This window comes from Atractosteus spatula, chromosome 7, assembly GCF_055471065.1.
Source record: "Atractosteus spatula isolate fAtrSpa1 chromosome 7, fAtrSpa1.hap1, whole genome shotgun sequence".
Classification (NCBI taxonomy): domain Eukaryota; kingdom Metazoa; phylum Chordata; class Actinopteri; order Semionotiformes; family Lepisosteidae; genus Atractosteus; species Atractosteus spatula.
In genome coordinates this window covers 59,422,653-59,448,123 of record NC_142712.1, presented here as the reverse complement: position 1 = coordinate 59,448,123, position 25,471 = coordinate 59,422,653, and the positions used below count along the sequence as shown (strand labels likewise).

Sequence of the window (25,471 nt, the reverse complement as noted above, 5' to 3'; positions counted from 1 at the left end):
CCTCTGCAAACTCATTCTTAAATGTGAAATATTATCTCCTGATATATTGTTATCCTGATTTTTGTTTGCTTTTGTTGTATTGTTTTGGACTCTGTAGCAAAAAAAATCCCTTAGGCGTTAAAACATGAATAGTAAAAATAAAATAAAATTATTGCTTACAGTAATCATCCTGCAATTTTTAGTTCTGTCCAGTACCTCTGTTTCCTTTGGTTGCAGATTAAATAAAAAACCTTCAAGACCTTATGAACCTACAAGATTATCTGATGAGAAACATGATGAAACTCAAAGGTTGTGTTTTTGACTCTCTTTACATAATCAAATTTAATCTGATCCTTTGTTATTTTTACTGTAATCCACTGTCCAAATGTTAAATATCAGCTAGCCCATAGAGAACTGCATGAGAATAGGAGATAGGGCTACAGGGTCTACATCACAGACCCCACTTTTAATATACAGGTCTAATTGAAATAGCATCAGCTAGTTGAGAGACAAATACTAAAGAACTCGGATATTAGTAGGGAGAGAGGAAGACCTGTTATGAAGCAGTGTGACAGGTTTAGATCTTGCCTGTTGCCATTTGTTTCATGCATACATGGAAAAGTGTTAAGAGAAACATTTTCAAAAGCTGCGCTTAATTCTTCCAAGTTTTTAGCCTTTCAGTATGGATTGTCCCACTGAGAAACCACTTGTTCTCTGTATCATGTGAGTAAAGCCCTCTGGGGCCTGGCTGATTGGGAACCTGCAAATTAAAGGGACAGCTGGAGCTCAGTGAGGAAAAGGGAGGGGATCTACAGCGATCAAAGAGCAGCACTGGTGAGAGCTGAAAAGTGATAAGAGGACAGCAGTAAGCATCCCGTTTGAGGCATCACTGCAACACAATTCTTCACCTTCCAGCTACAAGGTACACTTGTATCCTGCTTTTCAGAGGAAAACTGTGCTGTCAAACAAGAGCAATAGGTGAATTGTAATATGGTTAAAAGCCAATACAAGTGAGGTTGGTTTTCCTAAAAGGAAAAGGCTGCTCTGAGTGTTTTACATGCCACATACATCTTACAGATATTTCATTTCTCCTGAACCTAAACATTTGTTTACAAGAATGACTTTAATCTCTGTGAAATGACAGTTTTTCTTCCTCTGAGGTTAAATTCAGTGATTGAAGCTGAGAGCAGCAACTGAAGAGATTCTGCTAATACTCTGCACTGGAGGAATAAAAAGAAAGTGGCCAGAGAGCTGGACATCTGAAGTGGCACAGGGAGGTATTTTGGGATGTGCAATAAGAAAGCAAGAGGGCAAGAAAACAGACAAGTGATGTAAAGAGCAGACAGAAATACAGCTGTAAATCAGAAAAAGAGAGACACGAAAGAAGGCTGGGAGAATCACAGTAGTAGACAGGCAAAGAGGATGAGGCATATTGCGGCAGGCAACTGAGAGAACATGGACAAAAACCCATCGTAAAAAGAATAAATAATAAAACTCATTCTACAGCAAGGTGTGGGCAGCTTGAGGAAGTGAGTTCACCATTTGTGTGGTGCCAGGCTACACGATGCCTTACTGGGATCCAGAATACCCTGCACAGCCACTTTGCCGGTCCGTCTTCTTCTTCTGCTGCAAGAGCATGATTGAAGGCATCATTGTCGTCCTCTTCATCTGGCTGCTCATTCAGGTTCTCCTCAACAAACACCTGGAAGGTATGGAATCTAGCAACTTATTTTGTTGTTTTCCTTTAGGTATGTGAGAAAGCACAACAGCAAAGTGTTTGCTGTATTTTAGTGCTCTGCAAAGACAGTAAAAGTCTAACCTTAATTCCATAATGTAAATGATTTTCTGACTGGCCCAAATGAGACGGCTAAGTTGTGTGCATTTTCTGAATGGTCTTGCTAATAGACCAATAAAAAAAATAAATGTTGTTAACTGAGAATTAGAATTTAAGGGAACTTGTGCCATGAAGATTTCTCCTGAATATAGCCGTTTTATCTGCTGCCTATTAGCTTATCTATCTTTTGAAATGATCAACACTTGCTGACTATTCGCTATGTACATTGAATGCTAACAGCAGAAGATTAATGTATTTTAGAAAAGTTAAAATGATTAGCATACAGGCTCTGAGCACAGAACAAGATGCTTTTCATTCATGGAAAATCAAGTTACAATATGCTGTCTCACAAAACAATACCAAAAATGAACAATTGTGTGGCTATTTAATTACAGTAGTATAGGAAACATGTTGTATTATATGTTTTACCAAGTAATCAAAAATGTATTTTATCTGATTAATACAAAACATAACAGAAGAGCTAAGTTACACTAAATCAAATGTCATACTGTAGGTGACTACAGATGACAAACGGTATTTTGCTTTCTGATTTAAAAAATGTTACTCTACTGTTTAGTTGGCACAGTCTCCTGACCCTGAGGGTTTTCCCCATGTAATCTGGATTCTTTTTTACCTCCTGAAGAGATGCTGGTCATAACAAAACAAAAAAAAAACACAACCATTTTGATCTTGAGGATATTGTTTATTTGATTCTGCTACAGAAAAAATGCTTGTAACCGTTTTTTAAAATCTGTCTATAACGTTATTTTAGTTCTTTTGACATGAATTTGTTGTAACTTCTACTATACCTATTTTTTTTGGTTGGTTTCTGAAAAAAAAAAATCTCAACTGTGCTTCTATATCAGCTTCTCACAAATGGTAGTTACTGTGTCCTTTGATATGTTGATATTTCATGTGCAACTTAAATCACCAGCAAGCTGACTGCTGGATAAGCTTACAGTACCTTTGGATTGCAAACAACCACTCTTTTGTATTCTCAGATTCCAACCATGCTACTTTTGATTTCTCCTAAAAGAATGCCTGTTCTCTCGGGTTCTGGAGCTGTATTCTTATTTAAAGGGCAGTGTAGACTCTTACAAAAGGGTATAGGGTCTCTTTGAACCAACCTAGGTAAAAATCCTGTAAAATATACAGTACCTGCTGTTAATTTGCCTTACAGGCATCCTCATACTTTGGATCTGCAAATTTATAAATATAGAGAGAATAAAGAAGAAAAGACAATAAACAGTAATCTCACTTTCACTAGTTTATAAAATGTTTACATTTTGTGTAGAAAGTTGTCAGATGTTTTTTTTTAATTCAAGATGGAAAACACATTAGTGACCTTTGCAAGAGAGATTTTAAGTATCCCTGGAAATATTTTATGAACCAAGGTGAGTGGAATAAAAAACAGAAGAAAGAAATTCATAGAAGAAAGCAATTTTCCCAGCAATTTGAACAACCAAGCATAGCGATCTTTAGGATGTATGTTCTCATTTCATTATGTGCTCAGTTGATAAAAAATCACCCCACACATTCAATGATTCCTTTATTAATATTTTGTATTATCCAAATTATATATTCAAAATAATGAATAACATATTCAAAACTAACAAGTATGGCTAATACAGAATGATCTACATGCTGACCACTTATGCAAGACAAGACATTTGGTACCAAATGATGGTACTTTTGACATGTTATTTATTATGATATGTCAAAGTGTTAAAGTCTTCTTTCATGATTATTTTTCATTCACGACAATTTCTGTGCTATTATGTGTTGATTGGAAAAATTCAGATGAATCACTTTTTGGGACTACCTATTGTTTGAGAAAATGTACTTATTCATATTCTAGTTCTAATTCTAATATTTAAATGTTATTTACAGTTTGCTTTTATTTAGCTTTTACCATCCTAAATCATAAACTTTATACAATAGGTAGTCACCATTCTGCACCCAGTAGCCACACAGTAGGTCAGGAAGAAAAGTGAGAAACTGCTTTACCAGTAGAATTAAAAAGAAAGATTAGGAAAACCATATTATACAAACATAAATTGGAGTCACACACTCTGTTGGGATTGACACATCTACTCTTATGAACAGTACCAGTATCTTTAATGAAGCAAGCAGGACCTCAGTTTTTTTAGGTTTTTACCTCCTTTGGTTCAAAGAGACTATAGCCTTTTGTAAGAGTCTACACTGCCCTTTAAATAAGAATACAGCTCCATAACCCGAGAGAAGAGTCATTCTTTTAGGAGAAATAAAAAAAGCATAGCTATAGGAATCTGAGAATACAAAAGAGTGGTTGTTTGCAATCCAAAGGTACTGTAAGCTTATCCAGCAGTCAGCTTGCTGGTGATTTAAGTTGCACATGAAATATCAACATATCAAAGGACACAGTAACTACCATTTGTGAGAAGCTGATATGGTTTTGAAAACCATATTATAAAAACCTAAATTGGATTCACACACTCTGTGGGGATTGATACATGAAGAAATCTAGGAGAGATGTGTGAAAAGCTAAACTCTGTAAAAATATGAAGAGGTTTAAAAATAAACTAATCTATCACTAACTGAGGTGGAGGGGATCTAGGTTTAAGGATATTCTTGGTTTGTGATGTTTTTGTGGAGTAGGAGTCCTAAACGTAAAAGGACACAGGCAGAAAGGTCAGCCAAATTGTCCATAAGAGTTCAAATGGGGAACTACCGACTTGGAGCAATCTTTAGCCTTCACTGGCCTTTATTCCCTGAAACAGTCAGGCAGTCTTCTTCCAATTTTGTTGATGTAAATGGCATGGCATTTTCTGCAGGACATGCAGTAAACCATGTTCTCTAGGTAATTAAAAAAAAAGTTAGCCCTTTTGCTGTAAAAGTCTAAAATGTCCCATTTGCTGTGACAGGAACTGCTGCATCACATTCAAATACAGTATATATCCATTATCATGTGTGTATGAGCCCCTTTCTGGTAACACATGCTGATGCAGCTCCCCACTCAAATTTCATATAAAAATAGAGAAAAACACAAGGTTCTAAGATATATAATCTACATTAGTTCTTGTATTCATACACCTGTATCTACAGTAAATGATGCAGCTATACATGTTCATACTGTATACCTCTGTGCACAAACAGACATACTGTATACAACATACTGTACACCCACATACCTATATCTAGGTGTACACTGCATGTGTACGCACAAAGAAACTTACACTTGCAAATATGTTGACCTGTTTGTACAATACCAAACAATAGTTGAACAGATTTGTAGGCAATGTCCTTGAGCCACCCTCACCAAGTTTAATGCAAATGCCCTTTTGACTGGGATGCGTGGAGTGAAAAGGTGCTACAGTAAGTAGAGACATGGGAGCTCAATGTTCATTGATTACACCTGTCCTCAAGTCATGTGGTCAGTGTATATAAGGGTGTAAAAAAAGTGGAGGGAGGAGCCTGTTAGAGATGTGCAGAACACTTGGGGTTTCAAAGAAAGAAACAAACCTTTTTCTGTTAAGAATATTAAACTGGAAAGACTTTTTTTTCTGAAATTAAAATCTGGGGAAACGTTTAGTCTGCGAAAATGAGTAGATTTTCTTTTTTATATATATATATTTCTGGCCTGTTTTCTCAAGCAATTCGGCTGTTATACATTATCAGATATTTTTAAACTCTAGTGATAAGGAAACACTAGAACCTTCACTTTGCACTAATAGAACACAAACATTACCAATGTACTAAAGGACAAGTCAGAAAGCCCAGGTGTGGTGACCAAAACTGCAAAGGTATCACATGTCATTGTTTTTGTCAAATGTCCTTCATACTAGGCCTGTCTGAAGAAGTTGAAGAAATAAGATCACAATGATTAGTCATCTGTAGAAGATTCCAACTGATCTGATTCACACAGATGTATCAACAGATAAGTAAACAAAGTGAGAAGGATGCTGATTTCATTTCAATATAAGACTTTAATATGAAATTCAAACAAGTCGGTAGGGCATAGGGTTTTTAAAAAATGTTTCGGACTAGAAGGATACCTATTTGTGATTAACTGACATAAAGCACTAGGTCACTAGTATTAAAATAAACTGTCTGGTAGTAGTTAATGAGTTATCATTTAGGTGCAGCTCTTCATAAATTAAAGATCTAAAGCACTTCACAAAATTACTCCCATCTTATCAATACTGCTATAATGAGAAACATTATATTAAATCTGAAATACAAATGCCCTTATGTAGAAGTGTACTGCACCACACAACTGTTTAACAAGTGGAACAGCTAAAAAATGTAGAGGAAGTAAAATGCCATTTTTAGATATATTTTGTTAATTGGTATGGGGTTTTCAACAACCAAAACTTTATTGTAATCATTCCAACCTCCTTCAGCAGTACTGCTATACTGCTATTGATTGTAACATGTAGTCATATTTTTTACCATAATTTTGCTACAATATATTAATTCACTCAATATAATAATATTGTCTTTGTATACATCTGTGGCATTAGTTATCATACGTTTTCACCCACAAAGTGCTGGCAGAAAAAAAAAATCTTCCTGTTAAAAAGGCACAAAGCTTCAAAATACTTTAGGATTTGTGCAGAGATGTTATTTTCAGTGCAAAATGAAAATGACCTCTGAGCAGTATTTGTATACAGATCTTTCCAGCAGATGAAACTGGATTTGATGGTTTTCTGGCAATAATTACGACTATTATTATTGTTCAGGAAGAACAATAAATAGTCATTACATATTTTCAGTACTTTTCCCAGTAATACTGTATGTACTGTATATCATAGGTAGTTGTCTAAATAAAGCTGTTGTATGACAGGTAATGACCATCCCATTGGTCAGCTTCCCAAGCTTATCCATGCTAAGGATTTTGATCCAAACTATTCAAACTGGTTTACCGATTGGAGCTTCTGTGGATTTTGACCTTTTCAGAATTTGTTGACATGGCAGCTTGCACCCATGGTGGTATACTGAGAGACTCGGAGTACAACATGAAGGGGTGGGTTTGGGCATCTTCTAACAATTTCTGTGTACCAGGTTTAGCTATGGGAACTCCAATAGAAATAGATTTAGTGAATTAATTAGTGATATCGATCATGAAGGGCGTAGGGATCAATTAATCTACCAACCTTAGGTGAAGTTTTTGCCAAATAGCAGCATTCTGAGAGACATCCACCACCAGTGTGCATCTTAGTGAAAATACTTCTTTTCAAGTGCAATGTCAGAAGACCTTAGTTGTGTGGTTGTGTGTGTGGGATGCTGCCAATGATGGGAGTTGACAGGAATCACTGAAACAGACAGTGTGGGTGGAATGCTTGCGCCTTCTAATAAAGAATAGAAGATTGAAAAAGACAGATGTAGCTGCATGCATTCAGAGACCAAAGTTGGTCTTATAATAGTATGAAAGAGCTCTTATAAAACAGCTGCTCTTATACAATGGATTGCATGGTTATAAACCATGAAATTTACATTAGTAATGTTTATCTATTTAGTTTTCATTTCAAATTACAGTTTTGATCTATGCCAGCAATGATGAAGAAAAGCATAGCTTTCAATTCAAGGTGTGACAATTTGCCAGAAGGATCTCCCCCCCGTTTTGCAATATCCAAACAGACCTGTAGAAGATTGTGGTAGACAGACAGATCTAATTTATAATTAATAATAATGCCTTACAATTATATAGTTCTTTTCTGGACACTCCACTCAGTGCTTTACAGGTGATGGGGATCCCCTCCACCACCACCAATGTGCAGCCCCACCTGGATGATGCAACGGCAGCCATAGTGCGCCAGTACACTCCCCACACACCAGCTATTAATGGGGAGGAGAACAGGGTGATGAAGCCACTTCATAGATGGGGATTATTAGGAGGCCATGGCTGGTAAAGGCCAGGGGGAAATTTGGCCAGGAAACCAAATGACACAGAGGTAACACCCCCGAGATACACCCTGGAATTTTAATGACCACTAAGACCTTGGTTTTACATCACATTTGAAGAGGGTGACTTTTTTAATTATAGTGTCCCCATCACACAAACCACCACACAGACCGCAGGGTGGGCTCTCTACTGGTTCCAGCAGCAACCTTAGCTTTCCCAGGAGGTCTCCCATCCAGGTACTGGCCAGGCTCACACCTGCTGAGCTTCAGTGGGCTTCCAGTTGTGAGTTACAGGTTGATTCTAGGTATCTTCTTTTTGTTTGAGAGCTCCAACTGTTCATGAATTTAAAATATAAGACTCACAGAAGAGCACTCACCCATTTTACTCACACCTGTCCTCTTTTCAATGAATTGTGCAATAATTATTTTTGTCTGAGTGAAGTTGCTAAGAAAAAGACCTTGTCTGGAACAAACTATCCAGTCATATTGTAGACGACTATTCTCTAGGATCCTTTAAGAAAAGGTCTTTATAAAATCTTAGTTACTAACCAATTAGTAACCAAACAAGCCAGATAAGCCAAATGCTCTCCTTTCATTCAGAACCCTCCTTACATTCTTAAAAGACAACTGGCAAGTCAATCAGGCTTCCAAGTATCAAAGGAACATGAGCTGGAGGAAATGTATTATTGTTTAGATTGTTAGGCTTCCTAACAGCAAAGTTGCTAGAGGTAAACTATTAAGGTTCGGATAATGTATTATACTATTACACCAAAATTTTCAAAACCATAAAATTGCTACATTCGACAAACACCTGAAACTTCACAGGACTGTAAAACCCTCCAGGAAGTTGCGCCAGAGTGAAAATGCTGCTAATAATTTATAAAGTTTGATCACTATACAGGATATTGAATTCTTCTTAGAGTTTGAGAAAGTTTCAGAAATCTACCCTGTAACCAATTACGGATGAGAAACCTGGTACAAAAGGTTATGCCAAAGATTTAGCCCTGTACAAGAGAGATCAGTTGATTTGGCTACCATATTGGATTTGTCAGGTACCATTTGACTACCTTCTGTTTGAATTATACTAGAACACTTGTTGTAGCTCCTTTAGAAATGTTACTGTCTCCTTCATAGTAATAATTATTAATAATTCCTTACACTTACAAAGCGTTAGTAGTAGAAACATTATTGTAGAACGTATATACAGTACATCAGCAATCCACACAGCAAACCAAGGCAATGAAAACTAACCAGCAGTTTGTAAGTCACACTCAGATTTAAATCTGCTGACCTCTCCTTATTCAGTCACTCAGCTTGGCATTTATCAGCTCTTGGCTGCGTCTACCCACTAACTCTGCAGTGTATTTAAAGACACTTATCCCACTTGTTAAGTGCATTGTTCTGCTGCAATGACGGATATGTGCTGTTTACAGAGTGAGGAAAAGATACGATTATACCTTGCATAGCTAGGAAAACTCTAATAAAAAAGTTAGGAGAGTTTAGCCCACAGAAATGGACATAGCCCACCCATAGAATTGACTTCTAATTTCACAATTCTGTTATGTAAATCTGTAAATGCCGTTTTTATATCTCTGGATATAGAGATTTTGCCTCCATCTACTATCTCTCATCTCCATGTCTGTTTAACAGGGGCTGTCTTTGCCGTTATAGATTCTTTGAAAGTATCATATTGAGATTTTGAAGCAAATGTCCCTCAAGTACAAAAGGCAAGATTGCAGTAGACCTAGTAGTAGGTATTTCTGTACGTATATCCGTAGACACAGCGTCAGTTAGACTCGCCACCACAGACTCTCTCAATGTAAATACATTCTATTTACTTAATTTCTTGATAAAACTGTCTGATGACACTATCATTTATGAGATGTATGTTTAATGCTGCTACCCAACAGTCTCCCCGCGTCTGCTCGGCGAGGGGTGTTGCCCCCACTGTGTCTCCCCTGTCGGCCCATCCCCCGCCTGCTGTTCGCGAGCAGTTGTGTGTGCTGGACTGCTTCGCCCGGCCGCTTTCTTATTGGCTGGACGGCTGTCAAAGGGTCTGTGCCCAAGAGCTGATGCTCACTTTCACAAGGCAATTCCTGCAGGCGGAGCGAGGAATGGGTTCCCTTGTGTCGCACTTTCCCTGGAGCTCTTAGCCTTATCAACACTGCGGGAACCCGGCACGCCAGCTTTGAACTAAAATGCCCGAATCAGCTTTAGAAGGTAGGAGAACTACTCTTTAATTATTCCTCATTGTGAGAATCGATCTAAAATTACAAATACATTTAAAGTTCTAATGCAAGTCATTTAATCTCGTTTAACAGAAATCTAGATTATTTTTTTTTCTTGGTTTTAAGGTGCCTTCTTTTCGAAATAGATTTAAATTGGATTAATGTTGATGTTCCTAAAAACAAAACCAGCAATCTAACCTTCATGCCAACTGGTACCTTGCAAATAATTACATTTCTGTTACTTAATCATTCTAATGTTAACTCTAAATAAAATGCTTAAAATAGACATCCATTACTCACAAGAATAGTATAGATCCCATTTAGATCTGTCTCTTTTCAATAAGTCACAATATTAATTTAAGTAAAATATATATTCACATTTAATGTATTCTGCTACATTTTTAAAGTTTCAAACTCAGGCAAATATGAAAAAAAAGTGAATAATAAGCATGTAGTACATTTTTTAATTTTTTACTTAATATAATAACTGAACAGCACCAGTTCCCTCCACTGTAATCCAAGGGTAGAGATTTTGCTGTAGTAGTGTAATGATTTTCTTGGGACATGACTCAGATAAATTGATCTAGTTAAAAATATGCAGCACGACTGTCTGAGAGTCTGTTGAGTATTTTGAACCTCAACTTGCAATTCAGAAATCCCTCGTTTTTATTTCTTCATCCATTACATGTCATGAGTTATTGAAAGTAGTCTTTATTAACTGTCCAATCTGTGGAATTGTTGTGAAGAGCAAAGTAAAGCAAATACCTTAATTTAGATGCGTTTAGTACTTCATACTCATCTTCAGTATCTGTACTATCACTGCGGCTTGGATGAGTCATGCGCATAAAGATGATAAGATGTGGAACTGTGCACAGCCCTTGTGAAAGTGTGAGAGATATGAACACCTTGCAGCAACACAGTTTATGGGTGAGGTTGGCAACCCTGCTTTGTCAGATATCATTCCAGGCACTGGGTTTACTGGAATGCTGTCGTAGGAGTTATATGAGGTATAACATCCTCATGCTCGGTAGGATTTTGATCTTATGATTGGCCACGCCACAGCATAGTCATAATTCTGTAAGTACTGTATATGTTGTCTTAAGAAGGTACTGTAGGTACTTTACATGAGGTATAACATCCTCATGGGGCGGAGTGGTGGCACTGTGGCTAAGGATCTGCACCTATGACTGGAAGGTTGCCGGTTCAAATCCCGTGGCTGGCAGAGGAATCCTACTCCATTGGGCCCCTGAGCAAGGTCATTGACCCCAGCTGTTCCAGGGGTGCTTTACAATGCCTGACCCTGCGCTCTGACCCCAAGCTTCTCTCCGTGTCTGTGTCTCATGGAGAGCAAGCTGGGGTATGGGAAAAAAGACAAATTCCTAATGCAAGAAATTGTACATGGCTAGGTATCTATTGCACATAAATAGATAAATTTTATTATTACTGAATATCAAATTGCCCATTCCCCTTCCACGTATTGCACTTCTATAAACCAGATGTAGACAGAACACCAGTAAAGCAGAGAACCAGTTGTTACAGAAGAATCAGGTTTCAGGTGTCACAACAGGTCTGTGTTGCCCCTGCCCAGACATACCGTGGTTGGGTTGTGTATAATAAAGCTTAAATAAAGGAGTCCAGCTTAATGCGATTACTTTGAGAAATGTTTTCTTTTCTTGTTTTAACTTATGAGGGACTTAATAATCCCCTTTATTCATTTGCAGTGCTTGGTTCTTTGTTTGTGTATGATAAAAGTGATTGACAGCAAAATGATATCTTAGTAGGGTCTACTGGCCGTGAATCAAAAGTGGAAAATGCCATTAAGAGATCAAAGGACAGCAAAAAAAATCTGCCATTACAAAGCTGTTTCATAATGACTAAAATTACTTAAGGTTAGCAATATATTACTGTATGGATACATGCATTTTACTTTTACAAACACTTTTTGTGCCAAATTCAACACTTAAAAATACTAATTGATTAGGTTTATAGATTAGAAAACAATGCATACAACATTTAATTACTTGGTACTTTTGCCATTCTGTTCTCATTTCTGAATCGATTTGATTGCTTTTTGCAATCTCTTATTTGGACTAAATTTGGACTAAATTTAGTCATTTATCCTGCATTGACTTTGTATGCCCTACTCATGCCCCTTATTCCTTTTCTATTATAATAAATAAATTCATTTTATTTTCCCACATTTTATAGAGAACCTTACCTTGATGTATAAATGGGGTTACATTTTTTTAGCTTTCGATTTTGATTTTCACTATTGCTCTTTTCCCTCATCCTCTCTATTTGTAAAAGCTGCTGAATGTTTTTGAATCATTTTGTGTTCATCCCAATACAAGTAAAAAAATCAAAATGTCAAAGTCAGCTTTACTGCCAAACCAACCCTTTGGGTTAGGACTTTTATGTGATGCACTTCAAATAACAGGATACAAAAAAAAACAGGTACAAGAAGAGAAAAAAAATCATAAATATTCCACACATATCAAAACACAATATAATGTCGCATTGCAGTGAAGGTAGAATCCACAAAGTTACCAATACATATTTTTTAACAGTTTTGAGTTAAGAGACTGCATAAACAGCAAAGTGAGTGTTCATCCAGAGCTTCTGTTCCAGATTTGACACATCTTAACCTTCTTCCCAGGGAAAGAAGCTCAGACAGGGGAGCGGCTGATAATCTTCAGAGTTTTTCGATTTTTACATAGTGTATATATAAAAACAAAGACAGGGAATGCATCAGGTATAATTTGTGATTGAAGATGAATTAATGAAGTTGAAGGTCCTGATGTTATGGTCTCTAACATAGCAGCTCTTCGGTCCTGGGTTCCATTTCAGACTGGGATTCCCCCGGTGCCTCTGTTGTTTTTTTACCAGGAATTCAGGGTGCTTCCCTGCTTCCAGAGATACATGTATGCCTACTATGCTGAATTTGTTCTTGGGTGTGTTTAGTACTTCATACTCATCTTCAGTATCTGCACTATCACTGCTGCCTGGACAAATCGTGTGCATAAAGATGATAATGCAGAACTGTGGAACTGTGCACAGCACTTGTGAAAGTGTGAGAGATCCAAATTAGGTTGCTTCTATGTACTGTATGTGCACTGCAATGGACTGGATAGCCATAGTTATGCCTTGCACCCTGTGCTTCAAGGATAGCCTCTGGGCTGTTTCAGTGCTTGCAAGGAATAAATGTCTTTCTGATAATGGAAGTATGGACCAAATACTGAAATGAACAAATGCTAATGATTGACACCTGAAGAGGGCTCCACAGCTGACATGTTGTTGCTCTCTGCTTTTCCTTTCGGCATTGAATAAAGCCTTTACCAGTTCCTAATGCTGATGAAAGCAGTTAGGACACTTTCAAGTTGACTCAGAACAGAGTTTTAAAACTTTGGTATAATTTTTCAATATATTAAATCTGAAATCAAATCAAATAAGCACACCCTGTAGAATTTTATATTTTATAAGTGCACATTTGTTTCAGTACTTTCAGACAGTTCTTCGATTCTCTTCAATCGGTTAATAAGTGAAAACCTTCTGAATTAGATTTTTTACTTGGACCGTTCCCATTTAAAGGGACAAACAACTTGACTGCCATCCAACTTAAGTTGCTGTTGAAATGCAGAAGTCAATGTTGGAGTTAAGTCAGTCTCAAGAGAAGTGGGTAGAGAAATGTTTGACTAATGTACAGGTCATGACATGGCTTTCTCAGTCAGGCCTCACTCCTACTTGCATCTCCTTACTCAGGCCTATCACTATCATTATTGGGCCTCCTCCCTCAGGCAGAGATGAATATGGAGGTGCACCAGTTTTCTTTTACACTTGATGCTTTATGAAACCGTCTGAAAGTACTGCTACAGTCCTCAGTTTAGCTTTGCTCTCTGGACCCAAATTTCCCAGATTTCCTCCAGGCAGGATAATGGTGACGGTGCATCCATTTGGCATTGGTCAATCCATCTCTGGTTTCTCATTCCTCTGGCAGTTAATGAGTGTGCATGGTGGGAGTAGAAAATAGTTTAGAAAGAGTTTTAAATAGAGTAGAAAAGAGTTTAAGGGTGAAGATGTGTGATTTCTTGTGTAAAAAATAAAAACTGACACTTCTTCTACTTTTGTCCTTGAAGACTCACTTTAAAATCATATTTACTTACATTTTTTACTTTCTTTGAGTCAAATGACTAAAAGTATAATATCTAAACAATAACTACTGTACTGTGGGGCCTCCAAGGATTCGGCCCAAATACTGTTAAACTGCATCATCGGGCACTGCAGGTGTAACATTAATGCTTCTCCCTTTAATTTTCTGGGTTGATGCACGACTTTATCGTATCCGTGTAGAATAAAACCTAGTTTCATACCATACTTAGCCCCCAAGGGTCCTTTGTGACAATGAGGAAATTTCCAGTCCCAGTCAAGCACTGAATAGACTGGTCATTACAATGTGTGATGGGTGCAGCTCTGCTCTGCCAATGCTGTGATTCAATTACAGTCACTCTCAGGCTCATTGCAGACTCAGAGCCACTCCCTAAACACTGGTGAACTCCATCGTGCCAAAAGATCGGGTCCCATGCTGCATTTGCTTAGGTTTCAAGGGTGATGTTACAAATAAAATCATGGGGGATCATACCAGTCACAAATGCAAGATGCACATTTAACCATTAATCATCCTTCTTTGGAACAAGCAAAGGTTTATTCCATGCTGAAAAGAGAAGAAAAGGAACACAAGGTTTCAGGTGTCTTCTCTTTTCAGCATGGAATAAACCTTTACTTGTTCCTTTGCAGCCTACGCATGCTGACACAGCTCTCTTCTTGAACTACATCACCATTCTTTCACAACCATGCATTAAACCCTCTTCCCTGTAGTAGGTTTTCAGGTTTATAAAGGCCCTTAACCCCAGCTGCTCCAGGGGTGCCGTATAAATGGCTGACCCTGCACTCTGACCCCCCAGCTTCTCTCCCTGTCTGTGTGTCTCATGGAGAGCAAGTTGGGGTATGTGAAAAGACAAATTCCTAATGCAAGAAATTGTATATGGCCAATAAAGTGATCTGATCTTATCTTTCGTGAAATAGCTGGATGAAGTCCTTAAGCCAATAAACTATCTTCCAAACAAGCCAAATGGACTGAGTGGCCTCCTCTCGTTTGCACTCTATGCTCTCAGCACAACAAAAATATAAGTAATTATGAAGAACATCATATCTTATTTTTTAATAACCCTAAAAATATTTAAAAAGTAGTTCTGAAAATGTGATTTTTTTTCCCCAATGGTCTCATTGAGAGTAAAAAAAAATGAAATAACATTCAGAAGCAGAGAAGGCTGTTGCAACACTAACGTGATCTGTTTTTTATCAAATGCAGGCCATGAACTGTTTCTAAAGCAGGTCAATTATTCTTCATTTGATACTGTAAATATTTCCTGTATAATTCAATAATGCATTCAAATGCAAATCTAGAAAAAATAACAAGCTAATGTCTTGGCTTTGTCAGGCTCAATACATGACTGTACGGAAGACGGAAAGCAATGAATTATTTACTTTACAACTTATTAAAAACACTATATTCGGATTGATTAGTGCTTAGTTATGATGCAATTTGGCAATCTGCTCTTATTGACAAAACAGAACTCTTTCACGTGTTGTATGCTTTCATCCAGGTCTGCTGAATGAGTTTTGAATATTGCTTTTCTTTCTAACAAAAATCCAAACCTTTGAATCAAAATAAAGTATTAAAATCTCCATCACTCAATATGCATTGTAAGTATAGGATCTTTAGTATCCAAAGACTAACTCAATTTGAAAGAAGCCAGATATGCAATTGAAATGTTTTTTTTGTATTAATAAAAGGGCTTAATTTCACAGAAGGCCATTTCTTTCTTGCTCATGTTGAACTACTGGTGTTTATGTGTCCTCTGATTTTCTCTTCTTGTACTCCTGCACAGTGCACTTGCAGATCCTTCTGGGTGTGGGCCTCGCCGTCTTCTGTTTCTGCATTATTTTGGGCTGCATCCTGTGTTGGAGGCGCAGGAAGTCCTTTCCAGAGGAAGACAAGGCCCCTCCAAAGACCGCTGATCATGTAGCAGTGGATCTTTCTTCCATCCTTTCTCCTGCCTCCAGTGCCAAAGCTAACACCACTCCCATCAAGCAGCAATACGAAGAGCTGGAGGGAGATGTCCTGGATTACCCGACTCAGGTGCCCTATAGTTGCTCAGCACCATCGGAGCACAATTTTATTGTGCCATCCAGCAGTCAGCACCCCAGGTCCGTTTCAGAGCTTACTAAGTCTATCTCCCCTTCGAGGCGCCTCAGCAGCCCCTCATATGAAGCAAGTCCACCCTGCCAGCCAAGTCTCCATGGAAGGGCCTCACTCCCTGCCATACCCAAACTTAGCCTGGTCTCCAAGACCAAGAGGGCTCTAGAGAGGCGCTGCACTGTCACAGGAGACACTTTCACCTATAACGAGCGCACAAAGCTCACCTGTCAAGGACCACAGCTCCTGCTACCCTCCACCGTGCGCCAGTCCCACACCCTCCCAGAGGAACTGTCTGAGATGAGCCCCAAGCTACACCCACGTCTCCACTTCAGCCTGCACTTCTCCCGAGCAAACGGGACCCTGACAGTGACTGTGTTAAGTTTATCCAGCACCCCACGCAAGCTGGGGGGTGTTTATGTATGCCTCAGTCTACTCCCTCGCTGTCCTGAACCTTTTCAGACGTCTGTGCGCCGGCGTAGCACAAGCCCTGAGTTCGGAGAGAGCTTCCTGTTCCAGGTGGGATCTGTTGAAGACCTGCAGGAGTGCTCTCTCCGGCTCACAGTTTTTGCAAAGGACTTCCCTGGACTGCGGGATGCCCTCCTGGGGCAGGTGGTACTGTCTTGTACGGATTTGGACTGGGAACCTGACCTGCCTGTCAGATATGCACGAGATCTGACCCTCCCCAAGGGCAAACTCAAAAAGGTATTGAAGAAACACTTTTTCCATATATTGTGTGCATGCAGACTGTTTTATTTTTCCTTTCCAATAAATTTAGTCTAGTCTCCACTTTCAATACTTTTATCAATTTTGTATTGCAGTAAATTATCTGCATTATACTGCATTAGGATTTTACATCAATATACAGTAATATAAAATCATTGACAAAGCTGATTGCATTTGTTGTATCTCATACATAGAGAGCCATTAAAAATCATCAGTTATAAAAGTTAGATAAATAGTGTCAAGATTCACAACTGGGAATCAAAGCCCTGGACCTTTTCGTCAACACCTTTCAGGATTTAAAAAGCTAGTGCCAGATCCTCTTATCGTGTCTGTCAGAAGCTGCAATATTGCTTATGTACAGTAAGTCTGATAATGAAATAATGTGGGGTATCCTCTGTTGATGGAAAAAAGAATGCATTTTGAGAGCTTGGTTTTAGAAATACATGTCGTCACTGCAAAGTTGTCAGGGGCCTGTGGAACTGTGAAAAAGGGAGAACATTTTTTGTGTGTATGGTTTATGCCTGTTTGCAAGTTGTTCATGAGAATTCACAAGGAATATGGGTATCTGAGAGACAAACATGATGTCCTCTGCGCCCCAGAGAACATCTGAGGTGGACGCAGAGAGAATGGAGTGAAATGTTATGTTAACCGATGAATGCACTTTTGCCTTTGTCAGACCTGATGGAAAACATTTTTTTCCAAGACCAAGAGGCAACCTGTAAATATTAAATATAGCAAGGGTCTCAGCACAGATCCCTATGGAACACCTTGAGTAGAAGAGGCAACGTGATTTCAAACAACCGAGATCTATGGATTGGTTCCTGGTATTAAGAACAAAATAAACATTGGCACTTCCTTCAACAAACAAATGAACTCATGCAATCCCCAATTAGTTTGGTTTGCATAGTTTATGGATCCCTTTTGACAAATCTCAGTCACTTTATCTTCCTGGTGAGAGTGTTTATCCCATTTTAATTCAAGCTCATTTTAATATAAGCTAGAAAACAAACCAATCAAGGGAAAAAACAGTGATACTTGCTGTATATGTTTTCGTTGTGATCTAGCACTATGCTAAGATTGACCTACAGCATTTAAAGCTGCACTAAATTCCAGCATGTGACCCATGAGAAGTCTTCTGGAAATCATCAAATCTCCATTAGCTCTGTGTCCTTGTATAATCCCTGACTAAAACGTTTGAAGAGCTTATTAGATGCAAAATGAAGTTGTAATTGAGCTGCCACCAACTCCCTGAAAGAAAAGGCAAATTGGAGATGGAATGGAAGTCTCTGGTAGTCCATGTGGGTCCTGGCCAGGTTTTTTAACATGTGAGAACAGAAGGCTTTGGATCTACCGGAACAAAACCAGATCCCATGTACTCATGTACTCTCATTGAGGAGGGTAGCAGCAAATGAACAAAGAGCAGATAAGCTAGCTTTGAGTAGTGTTTTAGCTACTGGTACATAGGCAGAAAAATGAGAAAATGAAAAAATCTCAAATAGATTTCATTATCCGATTTAGTTTCTTTAACTTTGCTCTTACTTTTAGTGTCCATTAGGAGTAAAGCTATCATGCTTCTGTCTGTGTACTCACTATACTCTAGGTATTAGACATACTGATACTGTACACTAAGGGCAGCTCATCTCCAATGTCAAATACATTTACCCCAGAAAGGGAATCTAGTCACGTTGACTAGCTCAGTACCTGCTTAAAGACTGATGTTTTTTTTTCCTTTCTGGAGGCGTGTTTATTTATTTCTCATTTATAGTCCCATCAAAACTCTTGGAGAATGGTTGTGAAACATGAGAGTAGAGCTTGTTCATCTAATTCAAAATGTCCTACTGTAGTGAAGAGTTTGTTAACAGAAAAACAAAATAAATTAAAAAAATGCAAAAACACTGGACTAAACCTTTCCAAATTAAAATGGACAGAAAGGGCCAGAAAAGGCTCCTTGGGGTAATTAAGCCTGTTCTTGGAAAGGGGATAACTGAGATGTCAACTCGACAATGAATTCCCCCTAATAAAGTTCATCCCTGGGTGTAAGATACCAACATATCACACATGACAGGGCTATGGGTCCACAGCGACACTATTACATATTAAACTGATTATTTCCAAACAAACATGCATGTGGATTTTACTGTAAATATTGAGATCTTATAACCAAATGAATGAATGAACAACAAGGTTGGGGAGCTCATGACAAACTCCCCCACCTTGCTGCAATGTATATGCTTCAAGTAATAGCCACACTAGAAAGCAAACTTTAAAAAGATGCTGATAACAGATACTGCTTAACAGCAAGGTGCACCTAAACCCATTGCAATGATACCATGCATTTACATATAAAAAATCTACAGGTTAGGAAGAAATAAATAGGTTTTGCCAAGTTGACAAACGCTTATATTTTATGGAACTCAATGAGGTGAGAACCAAGTCATTACAGTCTCTTGGATCAACTACTAACTATTAAAAGTTAAATGGGCTGACTGTTATTGCAAAGATTATTGTCTTCTTAAATCAAAAGACTAAAGTTAAAAAAGTGAAGTATACTGTAGAAACTATTTATATATTTAAACAGCAGCATATCACCCTGCAACTCACGACTGGCAACCCACTGAAGCTAAGCAGTACCTGGATGGGAGACCTCCTGGGAAAAACTAAGTTTGCTGCTGGAAGAGGTGTTAGAGGGGCCAGCAGGGGGTGCTCACCCTGCGGTCCATGTGGGTCCTAATGCCCCAGTATAGTGATGGGGACAATATATTGTAAACAGGTGCCGTCCTTCGGATGAGATGTAAAACCGAGGTCCTGACTCTCTGTGGTCATTAAAAATCCCAGGGCGTTTCTCGAAAAGAGTAGGGGTGTAACCCCGGTGTCCTGGCCAAATTTCCCATTGGCCCTTACCAATCATGGCCTCCTAATAATAATCCCCATCTATGAATTGGCTTCATTACTCTCTGCTCTCCTCCCCACTGATAGCTGGTGTGTGGTGAGCGTTCTGGCGCACTATGGCTGCCGTCGCATCATCCAGGTGGATGCTGCACATTGCTGGTGGTGGAGGGGAGTCCCCATTACCTGTAAAGCTCTTTGAGTGGAGTGTCAAGAAAAGCGCTATATAAGTGTAAGCAATTATTAATTATTATTATTTTTTTCTCAAGAGAACCAAGACTTTACTAATTTATTTTTTTTTATTTGGGCCATCAGTAATACAAGCATGAACAAAAAAGGTTTTGACTACAAATTCTCAAACTTTGATTCAAGCTTATTAGTTCCACCCAACTAACTGTATCGCCCAAGTCAGCACCCGCTGCATCCTATCAAGATTACACTCAGTCACTGTACTCATTTCTCTGACTAGGTCTTTCTCGAGACAGGCTAATACAAGAGGCTCAAACATACAGTCCTGAAACACTCCTTTATTAACATTCTCCCATACATCTCAAATTAATGTAATTGCAAGAATCAGCTGCGTCAATGTGACCCTATGCAACACCTGAATTGTCACTTTGACTTCTAATTCTAGAATATCTTCCAGTGTTACTGTACATTCCATTGTGTGCTGTCATCATCTTTTCAGCTACAGCCTGTGGATTCGATTTAGCTGTCATACCATAAATGTGTATTTTTTTCCATCTTATAAGTAATACATGTGAAAAAAAATAGCTGGAAAGTATAACTATACCAAAACTCAAAATAATATCATTGTAAAACACCTTTAAATGTCTGTTTTGCAGAAACTGAAATTCCTCCTTTCAGATAACCAGGAGCTAATAGGTTAACGAAGGAAAACATTTATTATTTGTTTGCTTTTCATGTTAGAAAGGTAAACATAATTTATTAAAAAAGCACATATTTTTACTTTTTGTTTACCTTGTTTCTAGACAAATGCTAAATCAGTAGCTTAAATTGTTGTAAACCATCAACAGTAAAACCATTGCTCTTCATTACTTCCCAACAGATGACATTGTGCGTGTTACAATTTATTTTCTGCGTTTCAGAGTCTAAGTTCTCAGGACACATATACCCGTAGGAGCTCCACTTCAAGCTTTAAACCCCTAGGCCAGCTTTTCATCCTGCTGCAGTATCAGACACTGGCTCATCGGATCAAGGTGATGGTCCGTAAAGCAGAGAACCTGACCAAGATCAACCGTATGCCAGGGGCACCAGGTACTGCAGTTCCTACCACCTCTTACTCTATGACTAGGAGGATCACATTTCCCCATTTTCCCCCAGTCCAGTCTAGGACAGTACAGCCTTTCAGAAAATGCTATGGGTCCTATGTTTCGCAAAGAGGAAAACCTTCAAACCTCTTCTTAATTGGAAAAAAGCTATGACTCTCTCTTCATAGTAGAACAACCCATACAACCTGGGTAGTGTGTTTGAGTCAGTAATTATAGGTGCTATATTGGAAAGTATGAATGTAGAAGGAAGAAAGAAGGCTAAATGCAAATGGGGTAGCTTGGATCAAGTCAGCATTTGCAGTGCTATAGTAAATAGTGAAATACAAAGAGGTTTTGTTTGTGTGGTATCTTGCAAAGTGACTATTAGTTTCTCTGAATGTCACAAATCGTGGATGGCATTGTGGAGTCGGAAGCATTGATTAGAAAACCACATGGCTCCACAGGATGTAATACTATGGATGAATTTAACTCCTGTGCTTGGAGCACTTAGCGTAATGCATAGGCGTTGGAGAAATTGTGTTGTTTGCAGCAGGATGAATTAGAGCTATCCAGCAGGAGGATTAAGAGGTTGCTTACAGATTCTGGAGACGACAGAGGATCATACAATTTTAATATGAGTGTATTTCAATCACAGTAACTGTATATAATCTCACAAGTGATTTGCAAACCCAAATCCTCAGAATTTACTAGATTCTCTCAGGTCATGTCTGTATGAATGAATGAATGTATGAATGTACTGTATTTGAGAATATTTATTAATTTACAAAATTGGCAGACTTGAATAAGACTAATTGGAAGCCAGTTGTTTTAGAAATAGAATGATAAACTGCAATAATGTACATCGTACAATCCATGTTTTTAAACAGAAAAAAAGATGTGTGAGGACATTTTTAATGATAAAGTCGTAAAAGACCTTTACTTGGATATAGTTTACCATTCATCCAGAATATGCTTTATAAAAATACAGATGAAAATAAAGTATCTTATTAATGAGCAGATCTGCACTCCTGAGTTATAAATGAGCATTTTACTGAAGTAATCTGGTTGAAGTGCTGCACCGTACTGAAACGCGCAAGAGAAGTGCCACCGGGACTCTCACCCACAACGTTCTTTTTATAATCCCTATTCTCCCCACGCTCCCAGATCACTATGTGGTGATTCATCTGCGGCAGAATGGTGTGGTGATCGGCACGAAGGAAACAAAGGTGGCCAGTGGATGCAACGCAGTTTGGAATGCTCCTTTCCTCTTTGACATGCCCCCTGGAGAGATCCAGAAGCTGCCGCTCTCCCTGGAGTTTGTCGTCATGCAGGTAGGGGGCACTGGCAGGAGAGAATCTCCAGTTGTCCACTAATATCCCATTATCCTTAATTAAACACCCAATTGTAAATATAATCATTTGTGAAGCACCCCATTCACTAAAGTAGGCAAAGTATGCTTTGTGTTATACAGTCTATGCATGAAATTTTCAGGCACATAATTATGTTAAAGAGAAAGAGAAATAGAGTTGCAAATCAAGCTGGAGTATTGCAATCGTGTTACTGTACATGAGAATAGCTATGGATACTGTACATCCAATCAGACAAACTCAAATTCAGTATTTGTAAATTTGTTCAATAGAAGATGCTGAAGATCCTGTGGCTCACACATCATAGGCTGCACACATTAACAAGAACATCTACAATTCCTAAATTAACAGAGATTCAGAAGTATCAGATTCCAAGGTTTTGAGAATTTGAGGAGGTGAACAATTTGAGAAAATTATTTGACCTTGCTCAGCCGAGGATGAGGATATCGGGGAACCAACGTTAAAATGGCCCAAAGGTGGCTTTAGGCAGAATTAAAGGACACAATGCAATATGTTGAGAAACAGTTAATGATATTTACAGTGTAATTGGCCATGGGTGATAGTTGAGTAATTTGTCTTTCTCTCCTAAAATTAAAGTAAACAAATACATATAATCTATAGCGTATCATTTTGATTAACTTTGTGCTTCAGTTTCTTAAATACAAGTATAGTACTTCTCCTAGTGAAAACCAAAGGAACTTATTAGCAATTAGTTTTGGTTTTTAAATAAACCATGTTTTGGATATTAAGTAAGTACTTTGGATGTCCTTTTGAGTAGTTGATCGTGACTGACCATGGTCTACCGGAGAGACTGTTGCATAAGCACTAAATCACCTCATTAGTGAGATTTCACAGGTGATGGGATACTCGTCTTTTTGTTTTTTATTGTCAGAGTAAGGCGTTTCTAACAGACACTGCAATGTTCTTTTTCAAACAGGGGCGTATTTACACAAAGAGTAGCGTTCTGGGCCATGTGCTGATTGGCCAGAATGCACCAGAAGCAGGACAAGTGCACTGGAAAGACATGTGCAGCAGGGGGCAGGTGGAATCGGCCCGCTGGCACGCCATCCAGCCTGACTGGCTGTAGAGCTCTCCCAGGACCCGCGCCTGCCTGCAGACACTATTCCACAGGAGCGAGGAGCGGCTCGCTTAGTAACACTGTTGGTGTAGCGTACTGAGTACAGGGAAAGTTGATACTGGGCTGTAAATAAAGGCCACCAGGTCAGAAATCTGTTTTCTCTAGGAGGTTTTATTTTGTGATAAATATTAATTTGTTTGCCGCATTGATCGTTTGTTAATCAATTTGAATGAAAAAAGTCTGTATAAAACAATGTGCAATGATTTTTTTCATTACACATTTATTAGACATGGAATTAACACTTTAATTATTTAAATAGGATATACCACATTAATATGTGAATTAACCCGAAGGAATGCTTGTAGTTAGACTCAACAAAGGATTTAATAGATTGTGTGGTCAAAAATTTGTTTTCCACAATTTAAAGGTCCTCCTGGCATTGTCAAAGTAATTAATAATATAATATAAAAGTAATTTAATTAGTTTTATGCACTGCTTTAATTATTCCCAAATGGAATATGATGTCATGTTTTTTATTACATGTATAGTGTGCAGCTAGACTGAGCTTTAACAGTACCTTTTAACCAGACATCAAGGTGCTTACATTAACCCTGTTAATAAAGGATGGACTGTTCCCAATTCAAATAGCATGGTTATAAACAGCTTTAGAGATGGTATTCAATTTTCCCCTCTGGCACTAAAGCTGTTCCTGATTTCAAGACAGAAGAAAAACTGGTCAGGCCCACAATCAGAGGGCCCACAAATTCATAGTACACGCCAAAGTGGTGTAAAAATGGCATTAATTAAAGGAAATTAAATTAATTTTGTTGTTTTTTGTTGCTTTTCTTACTTAGGAATGATTCAAATGAGGAGCTCATCTGGACTAACTAGTAACTACTGATAAAAAAATAATAATTATTTAAAAAACGAATGTGAACTGTAGCAAAAGTAATATACAAGTATATCAATATTCTCATGTTAGGCTGTCAAGAAAGCAATCCAACATACCTGTAGAAGCTGAGTGCTACTCAAAAATGATGAAGCTTCACAAATGAGGAGCAATCATGTCCATTAATATGGTACAGAAGTAGTATTAAAACTTCACTCAGTCTAAACAAAGGCACATTGATCTACAGGATTACCTCCAAAGTGTTCAAGCTATAAGAAATCAAAATGAAAATGCTTGCATTTATATGTGTAATGTGGGAGTGTGTATTAGATATGACCCCTGCCCAAATATGACCCCTTTTTTCATTTAGCTTGTGTGAAGTTATGGATGTCTTTTTTCTGCAGATAGTGGTGATGTTATCATTTTTGCTTGAAGGACGTTTAATGTAAAATATAATATGTTGTTCAGGAAACTAAGGTGATTTATCCCTAGTAGGTACAATAAACATCCCTCAATTGCTTTTTTTGTAATATTTAAGAAATGTTTATTTTCCTTGTGCTTTTTGTGTTTGACAGGTCTGTATTTTTGTTTATACTTTGTGAGTCAGCAATCTATTAGTCATTCTCCATAGAGTTTAATTGTGAACGGGATCTGTAGCTACTATAGAAACCTTTTTCTGTTTATGATGCACAAAATGTTTACCTTTCCTGTATCATAGAGGTCATCAATTATCTATTATCCTGTTTTATGATGGGCATTAAATACAATACAAATTGCCATGTGGTCTCTTTAGTTGTCTTCATTTAAGACAGGGGAGGCAGGTGGGGCTTGTGCGTTCCATAAAACGTTTTTCAATTACTCACCGAGGGAAAGTTGGTGTGTTGAATCCATACAAACATGGGATGGAGCAAGCTGAAGCTTAGTCAAAGCCTCTTCCTTCTCTGCAGTAAATTAGATGCACCTGCCTTGATTGACTAATTGGACTCCTGTGGGATGGAATTCCACAGGCAGAAAAGGGATGATCTGATTGCCCCTGTGCTTAATTGAGACATTCTTTAGGAGTAGCAGCAGTCACTA

At 38.2% G+C, this 25,471-nt stretch overlaps 1 protein-coding gene across 2 annotated transcripts; it reads left to right on the top strand.

Moving 5' to 3' along the window:
* The first annotated feature begins 1,543 nt into the window (after positions 1–1,543).
* On the top strand, positions 1,544–25,171 carry LOC148831525 (uncharacterized). Of its 2 annotated transcripts, none has more exons than XM_088920885.1 (5): positions 1,544–1,688; positions 15,870–16,882; positions 20,899–21,067; positions 22,225–22,391; positions 23,365–25,171. In XM_088920885.1, exons 1-5 carry the CDS (start codon positions 1,544–1,546, stop codon positions 23,512–23,514), a joined length of 1,644 nt encoding a protein of 547 aa, XP_088777011.1. In that variant the 3' UTR covers positions 23,515–25,171. The 2 variants fall into 2 exon arrangements, with proteins under 2 accessions (XP_088777011.1, XP_088777012.1); XM_088920886.1 differs by lacking the exon at positions 1,544–1,688 and adding an exon at positions 9,574–9,916.
* Positions 25,172–25,471: the final 300 nt, after the last annotated feature.